Raw genomic sequence first — 8,841 nt, forward strand, 5'->3', positions numbered from 1 at the left:
TGTTAACTCCATTGGTACTATTTTCCCACTTGTAAAGGACTCAACCAAATGTAATGGTCCCACAGATCCTGCCAAGAAGGCAAAAGATTGGTTCTGGTCTCGGTTAGTTCAGACATCAGCTTATGAGTCACTCTTTTTCTAAAACTGTGTAATTCCTAAAGGTTTCCATAATATAGGTCTAAACAATATGCCAGACAGAAGATATGAAAAATCCAATACTCTCACTAACTACCATTTTTGTAGTTGTAGACTAAAGTACAACTCAAACTTAAGTGTCCAAATTTTATCAAGTTTATAAAAGTTCTTGACAATCAGATGGAAAATTACATATATTTTATAAAATCATAGATTATGACTAGAAGGGACCATGGAAATTATCTTAAGTTGAAGCAAAGGTTTTCAGTTCCTTTAATTACAACCAAACTTCATATATTTGGCTTCCCCTAAATCATAATTCTGTCAGGTAGAAATTTAAATCCATGACAGAAAAAAAAAATGAACAGATGAATATAGCAATAAAAGGGCTTGCTCTACCTGAAGGGAATAAACTCAAGAATTTAAGATCATAGTGTTGGAACCATTAGAAGTAGCTTACTCTAATACCTTCAATTTATAAGTGGAAAAAACTAAGGGCCAGCAAGGTTAAATAATTAGCCCAAGACCAAGCTCTTTTCACTATTCTACACCACACAGTAATTATACTCAATCAATACCTGGTAAACATTGGACTGCTAAAACAATGGTAGTGCCAAGTCTAGAATTTCAATCTATATTCCTTCTACTGACACTAAGATTCTATGATAATTAAGCCTTAGTTTATCTTGAAATTATGAGAAGCAAGACTTTGGTTTTACTAAGCACAACCATGTCTTTCCCTCTTCATATTCTCAGATGTTTGGATCTCCATTGAAACAGGAAGTCAGGCTAGTTGGAAGGTGGGTATGGCATTCATGCCATGGAAAACCTAGCTTTCATGGTTTTCTACTTTTGCCCCATCCTGGATTCAAATTTTTTTTTTTTAAAGAAAAGGAGGGGGGTGTGGCTAGGTAACAAAGTGGTTAGAGCACTGGCCCTGGAGTCAAGAGTTCCTGAGTTCAAATCTTACCTCAGACACTTAATAATTACCTAGCTGTGTGGCCTTGGACAAGTCACTTTGACCCTTGTAAAAACCTTAAAAAAAAAAAGAGGCACAAGAGTGGCCCAGAGGGAAGGTGAGTGGATCCCAGAGTAAAAGGCTGCTGGTCCAGTGTATGTTAAAAGTAATATTAAGTGCCCTTCAGAAACGATTACAAAAACAGATAAATATCGCCAGGGCACAAAAATTTAAATATACTCAGCCAAGAAACTGAGACTTTTATGTAAACTGTGGGAATAGGAAGAGCATTAGAGGCTTAGAAACCATGATTCATTTTTTCTAACAAGAATGTGTAAGAATACATTGGCTAATGAGATAACAAACTACCCTGTAAAAAGAGTTTTTATTAGGTTGGTTGCCAAAAGCCAATTTCCTGGTAAAATAATCATTACTGTTGTTATACATAAACTAACTGTACATGTCACTGCTTGTTCCTCAGAGATCACTGTAAATAGCCTTTAAAGAATAAAAACCAGCTTAGACCGGCACAGAAAACCAAGTGGTCTCGCAACACTTGTCAGACATAAGTCAGAGCTGTTCAAGTAATGACAAAACTTGCTTACCAACCCAACCAGTGCTAATCTTTTATTTCCTTTAGATTCAGCTACATTAAACTCAGCCTTTCTGCTCCTTGACTTTGACATTCCTTTCATTTTTGCATTCAAAGAGCAGTCACTGTGGGAACTCTGAACCCCCCAAAATAAATGTCCACCAATAATTTCTCTGGGGAAGTAAGTATCCAAAATTCTGCAGCAACTCTTTCCAATTCACCAACAAATTGTTCTATTTTTTTTTAAACTTCCCTTTCAGGCAGAAATGGAATTCTACAGAAATTGGCTTTTGGCTCCTTTGCAAGATTTAGGTACATTACAGATACGGAAATTGGGAGAGGCAGCGCTGGCTGGACAAGAAACATTGGGCTGCTGCGATGGGGGTGCTTAGGGGGTCCCAATCCAGGCCCCCCGAGGTGTGTGCGGGGGGAGCCGAGGCAGCGCTGCGGTTCCGACTCTTCCCGCCCGGCAGCCGGGCCCGTCCGGCCTGCCGCCGCTTCCTCGCCCCGGTAAAGCCCTCGTTTCTCGGCGGCTCCAGGGCCGGCGGCCCGCGGACGCCCAGCTCCCCGGAGGCTCCCCTTGCTCGGGCTCGGGGGGCCCCGGCCTCCCGCTCTGGAAATACTCGGCCATGGCGCGCGCTCGCAAAATCTCCCCCAGAAGGCTGGGGGTGTCGGGGGGCCGCCCCGAGGCCCGGAGGAGCCGCCTCTTTGTTCTCGGGCTCCGGCCCGGTTCCCTCCCCGGGGGGGGGGGGCGCCAACATCCGGCCCCGCCTCTCCGCCGCGGGGGGGGGGGGGCTGCCCCGCCCCCGCCCCGGGATTCCGCCGCAGACGGAGGAAGTCGCGAAGCTGAGAGAGAACAAGCGGGTGCCCGGGCCCCGGAAGTCCCCCTTGACCCCGCGTGCGCCCAGCGGGCCGGAAGTGCATCGGGCGCGCCGGCCCGGCGGCCCGGCCCCCGCCCCGGCCCAGGAGGAAGGAGCGCGGGCTTCCTCCTTCCCGCTTCCGGTTGGCCGACGGATCCAGCGCGAGCCCGAGTCCGTAAGAAAGGTGGGGAAGGAGAGGGGTGTCGGGGTGGCGGCCGGCGGGCTCCGAGCCGGAGGCGCCGCTTCCCGGGGCGGGGGGAGGCGCGGAGAAGGCCCGGCCCTTCACCCCCGCTGCTTCCGCCGGCCCGAGGCCTAGGCCGGAGGCGCCTCCAGCGGCTTCCCGGTGTGGCCCCGGGGAGTCTCCGGCCTTGCCAGGCTCGGGGGGCCGCGGGGCTGGCCGGGGAAGGAAGGCCCGCGGGCGGTGGGGAGGGGCCGGGCTGCTCGGTGACGTCACGGAGCCCGGCCCCCGAGACTGACCCCTGCGGGCCCTGCGACCCCAGGCCGGCCACATGCTCAGGACTGCGCAAGCGCAGTCTTTGTTGGAAAGAGACCTGTTCGCCTCGGAAGAGGACCTTTCTTCATTGAGAATTCCTTAGAATAAAGTGGATTGTTTGGCCCAGTTGTCTCTCCTCCATCCTCCTTTCAAGTCAGCTTAGCAGTTAAGATAGACTTGTGTATTGGAAGATTCACTAGCCCGGAGCAAGCTCTTATCAGTTTACTTGGCCTGTTTACCCCAAAGCAGGGTAGAAGGTACTTGTAAACCGCATCAATGTCCTTTTTATTTTAAGGATGTCACTTGGAAGATGAATTATTTGACCTATTCTCTCCCTTGCATGTTTTTTTCAAATCTGCTTAGTTCTTTTTTTTTGCAAGGCTTGCCCCAGGCCACACAGCCACTTAATTTTTTTTATACTTTTTTTTTTTTACAAGGCAAATGGGCTTAAGTGGCTTGCTCAAGGCCACACAGCTAGGTAATTATTAAGTGTCTGAGGCCGCATTTGAACTCAGGTACTCCTGACTCCAGGACCAGTGTTCTATCTGCTTGGCCACCTAACTGCCCCTACTGCTGACTTAGTTCTTGCCACAGTTAAAATATTCTTATTTTGCTGGTTGTAGCAGTTGGGTGCTGGTTTATTGGAACACACTAGATGTTGTAAAAGCTTTCTAGGAAATAAGGGTATTAAAAACTTAGTTTTCCATTGGCATCACTAATTTTTTTTTCCACCGTCATTTTTCTAGTATAAAACCTCAAGGTCCTCAACAGTATCAGGAATGGTCCTGCTGTAACATCTTTGGAAAGGTAGTAATTTTTTTTTAAGTTATGTTAATGGCTAGAAGAAGATTTTATCAATAGTTGTGACTGAATATAAATTCTTTAGAGGCTATATTCATATTAAATACAGGGAGGAAATATAGATTTGGATGTAGTTACTTGGTAGATGAAGGATTATATAAGTAATTTAGAAATTTATTATGATTATCCTGTTTTTTAATTGATTTTATTTTGTTCCTGTTCTTAACTACCCATTCTCTAATAGTAAAATCTTCTAAAATTCTGTTATTCTACATATGTGTATTAGAAATTGTAAAATAAAAAAAAACCCTAGATTAAAGAAATAGGAGTGCTCATCTGAAACCTTGATGAGACCAGTTAATGGATCTTTGGACAAAATTAGGATAATATGGATCCCAACTGAATTTCTGTGGTTGTACATCTATGACCCATTCATCAAAGGATACCTTCTTCCTCTACCCCACAGATACAAATGCATAAAAAATGAAAGGTACACAACCCACTATGACACTTAAGGAAAACCACTTCTTTTTAACCTAGACCAAATACAAACTATGCCCCCCCCTAAAAAAAACCCCATAAATATTTAAAATATCAGTGAATTGCAAAGGACTATATTTTCTTCTATTACCGCTTATTAGAGTATATACTTAACCTTGTGGGGGAGAAAAAACAAAAGTAGCTAGTATATGAACTAGGCAGGAAACAACATATTGTCATCTACTACTTGAAGGAAGAAAAGAGCCCTAAATGGCCAAATCACCTGAACTGCATTCTAATTCAGGCCCTGTCACTATGATCTTAGGCAAATCATTTAACATCCCTGGACCTTATCTTTAAAATGGACTAGATGGCTTCTCAGTTAACCTGCCTGCTTGAAATAAATGATTCTGTGACTTGTAGTAATTGGCATTTAATTATGGACATTGTTCTCAGCCCCAGGCTTGGAGCTATACTGCTTTACACTGTTCATTCCAGATCTAGGATCATCTTCATGGAATTTTGTTTGCATGCAACAGATTGGCTATCTTTTATGATTTAATTATTGCCCGTACTAGATATATGTGTTTACAATTTGGCAAACTGGATTCAGATTTTTCTTGAGAGAACTAAATGGACCTCAGGATTCTTAATAGAAGACTACTGCCAGGCAACTTTGTCTTGAATACAGCAACCATATGTAAGGGTTCTTTTAACTTTAATAAAAGTTAAAACAAAAATGTTTATAGTGTGATTGCTGATGGGAATTTATATTCCTTCTAGCCTAAAATAAATAATTTTATGCAACTTTAAAAATTTCTAACTTAATTATACAATTTCAAATACATAAATGTTACTTGATATTCATTCAGAACTTTTTCATAATATAATAATAGGCATAATGGAGAATTTGGGGGTTAAATAACTGTCAATCTGTGTAGTTTTTTTGCATTTGTGATTTTAATATTTGGTACACTAAGCAGACCTTTTTTTTTTCTGATTTTACATAGGATTTTTCCAAGGACAGCTACAGAGATGATTGATGTAAAAGCTTGGGCTGAGTATGTTGTGGAGTGGGCTGCAAAGGATCCATATGGCTTCCTTACTACAGTGATTTTGGCTCTGACTCCACTTTTTCTAGCAAGTGCAGTACTGTCTTGGAAATTGGCAAAGATGATTGAGGCCAGGGAAAAGGAGCAGAAGAAGAAACAGAGACGTCAAGAAAATATTGCAAAAGCCAAACGACTAAAGAAGGATTGAACGAAAAATTATATTAAGAAGAAAACCCTTCTTGATTAAAGAGTCTACAGCTAGAGAAAAATCATTCAAAATTATGCAGTTCTTGAAGAAACATTAGGGTGCTTTTGTTATATTTTATAACAGTGTTATTTTATCCAACTAAGTTTGACCATGTGAGAAAATTTAAACTCTAACCTCAGTGCTATGACTAGTAATTTTTCAGCTTGGGTACAGAAGCTTGTTGGTGCCTGTCATTTGATTTTTATACTGAAAATTCATTATAACTCATTTTGCTGTTGCTTTTTTTGGTGGCCCATGTGCTAAAGTAAATCTTATGTTAGGGAAGAAAGTGTCTTAAGAATGTGAATTGTCTGATAATGGCTTAAGTTTGGGATCCTATTATGGACAAAGATTTGAAATATGGAAAACTTAAGGTTTTTTTTTCCCACTGAGGGGGACAGGAAAAAATATTGTTCAGTTTTTTTTTTTAAACACTGTTTTCATGACATTTGGATGAATTTATGATTCATTAGGTTGTATAATTTACTTTGCTAGAGCAGATCATTTTCCTTGCATGTTTTCCTCATCCTCTGCATTTGTTGTTGATTTCATTCCAAACGTTTTTCAGAGTAGCTACCCAATGGGCTAGCTATCTTCCTCTAGTTCTTTTAATGTTGGTGTTTGGGAGAACCAATATAGACTTGGGCTGTATCTCATTCTTATTATAAAACTAGCCTACCTCCTTTTCTGATCATGCACGTCCTTATGATGTACTTTATGCTAGCCTGCAGCTCTTGTTCACATTTGTTTCTTTTATATGGAATCATTTCTGGGAACAAAAGTAAATTTTGATCAAGTTAACCATTCTGATTTCTGCATTGCTAATATCAGTTACACTCGGAAGATACTAGCAATGTAATTGTAAGACATTTCATATTTGATTATTTTTAACACCCTGTAGAATTGATCCCTGTTTCTTTTTGCAGAATTATGTACAGTTATAAAGATTGTTAGCTACCTTAGGAATCGACTATAAAGAATTTAGGGTTGCTGTAAGTATGCCAGACTTACTAGGATCTCACTTAATTCAAGCTTGTATTGTATATAGGAGTGAAATGGTTAAAAAAAGTTTTGTCTGAAGATTCTTTGAATACATACTTTTTTATCCATTATTTCATTTTAATCTATACTATAGCAATCAGATAACTCCCATGTTAAAAGGTCAGGTTCTTGAGGACCTTAAAAACACATCCCAAAGACACAGTAAATTACATTTTCATTTGTTGTGACGGGATGGAAAGATAGTGAAGTATATAAATTAATTTGGAATAGAAACAGATTGTTTTTAAATTTCAAGCAAAAGGCTAAAATATATATCCTTATCTTTGTGAAAAATAATTGTTTGATTAAATTTCACGTGCTTTTTTTTTTTACCATCTTGTCCACTATTAAACTGACTGGTAATTTTTTCCTTCTCAATGAATTAAAAAATTTTCTAAGTGTGTTAATCTAGTAATCCTAATTTAAAAAATAATTTAGATATATAAATAAATTTGATACTTTTTTAAGATGTGGATGATCTTCATGTTTATTGAGTGTAATGCAAATTGTTTATCAAAACACTGCACAAATTTCATCAAAAGGAGAAATCTGTCTGAAATTTTACCACATTTCTGAGAATGGTTATAAGCCATTTTAATCATCGTACTTCCTTGGAAGTAACATTTATACTAACTAACCACCTTTCATAGTAATGTGTCTGGAAGGTATCAAAAGATTATTTTTAAAAACCATCAAAGAATGACCTTTTAGGGGCAATTAGGTGGTGCAGTGAATCAGGAGGACCTGAGCTCAAATCCAGCCTCAGACATTTGCCTAGATGTGTGATCTTTGGGCAAGTCACTTAACCCCCATTGTTTTGCAAAAACCCAGGGGGGGAAAAATGACCTTTCTTCATTTACCCTATAGTTAATGGCCAAATTGAGTGAATGTCTATATCATACTTTTTTTTAACACTTATCCTTAGTAGGGAATTGACACCTGGACCATTGGTAGGGCATGTGTTTTGAATTTTCATTGGTGATGCTTTCTGCTTTGCACTGTATAAGTCACATAATTTCTTTGTTGCAACAAGAATCTTAGTGTTGATGAACATTTTATTAGTACTTGAACATTCTTTCAAAGCAAGTTGGGGGATTTTTTTGTTTCTGTTGCAGGGATTCCTGGATGTTATTCTTTAGGTCAGTATTTCCCAGCAGTCTTTGCAGTTGAAACATGTAATCTATTTCAACTCTGTTATTCCTGTATTTGGAATTTGGGCTCTTAAGTTAATGATCTATACCAGCTGCTTGTCATAGTTTCTTCAGTTTTGTCCAAGACTGAAAATGAGAGTCAGAACTAACAAAGTGCCAGCCAATTGCTAGAAATAAAATTTTTATGCATCATTTAAGTGAGCCTTAGAATAGCTCCAAATGTTTTCTTGAGAACTCAATACAGCAAATATTGACTCTGCATCTACTATGTGTGCGAGGCCAAGCTGGAAGCTGGGGATACAAAGACAAAAAATGAAAAATTCTTGCCAATGAGGAGCTTACATAAAAGAGTACGGGGTGGGGGGGAGGTCTGAACAGGTTGGTTCTTGTCCTTTGTTATTGAAGACAATCTAAACAACATCATTCTGTTTGAGGCAAATTATAGGTGTCCAACTGACTGATCAGACCAATAGGAGCTTGGAATGCTCTACTGCAGGTCGGGCACAAATAGTCCATGTGAACACATGGGGTGGGTACTCCAAACTTACATATGTCATGTTTCCTTTGAACTACTTCAATTCGGCCTTCCTCATAGAGTGCAGCACCCTCACTGATGAGGGCACACCATGCTGGGTGGTCCTGTGTCACTGTCTCCTGTGCTGTACAATCAATTCTAAAGTTTACTTAAAAGACCTTCAAGGTATCCTGTTTTTGCTGCTTTGGGGGGGGGGGTTTGCAAGATCATGGGGTTAAGTGACTTGCTCAAGGTCACACAGTTTAGTCAAGTGTCTGAGGTCACATTTGAACTTGGGTCCTCTTCCTAAGACAATTTAGATGGAAGTGATTCCATTTCCTGATAGGGCAATGGTAGATTGACCAGGTTTCACAAGCACATAGCAATGAGGTCAGCACCACAGCTCTGTAGATCTTCAGTTGGTAGTCTAATACCTCTTCTCCCACACTTTCTTTTGGAGCCTCCCAAATACTGAGCTAGCTCTGGCAATGCGTGTGTCAACCTCATTGTCAATGTG

The 8,841-nt window shown here is 40.5% G+C and overlaps 1 protein-coding gene across 4 annotated transcripts; it reads left to right on the forward strand.

Moving 5' to 3' along the window:
• Nucleotides 1-2,607: 2,607 nt before the first annotated feature.
• On the forward strand, nt 2,608-8,533 carry SMIM15 (small integral membrane protein 15). Of its 4 annotated transcripts, none has more exons than XM_074199945.1 (3): nt 2,611-2,729; nt 3,785-3,845; nt 5,330-8,531. In XM_074199945.1, the coding sequence occupies exon 3, from the start codon at nt 5,355-5,357 to the stop codon at nt 5,577-5,579; it is 225 nt and encodes a 74-aa protein (XP_074056046.1). In that variant the 5' UTR covers nt 2,611-2,729; nt 3,785-3,845; nt 5,330-5,354; the 3' UTR covers nt 5,580-8,531. The 4 variants fall into 4 exon arrangements, with proteins under 4 accessions (XP_074056049.1, XP_074056046.1, XP_074056047.1 ...); XM_074199946.1 differs by having other exon boundaries at nt 2,614-2,720; XM_074199947.1 differs by having other exon boundaries at nt 2,616-2,716.
• The last annotated feature ends 308 nt before the right edge of the window (nt 8,534-8,841 follow it).

Source organism: Macrotis lagotis, chromosome X (assembly GCF_037893015.1).
Source record: "Macrotis lagotis isolate mMagLag1 chromosome X, bilby.v1.9.chrom.fasta, whole genome shotgun sequence".
NCBI classification, from domain to species: domain Eukaryota; kingdom Metazoa; phylum Chordata; class Mammalia; order Peramelemorphia; family Peramelidae; genus Macrotis; species Macrotis lagotis.

What these genes read in the sequence shown, in the direction of transcription:
- SMIM15 (XM_074199948.1), top strand. Translation starts at nt 5,355, where the DNA reads ATGATTGATGTAAAAGCTTGGGCTGAGTATGTTGTGGAGTGGGCTGCA.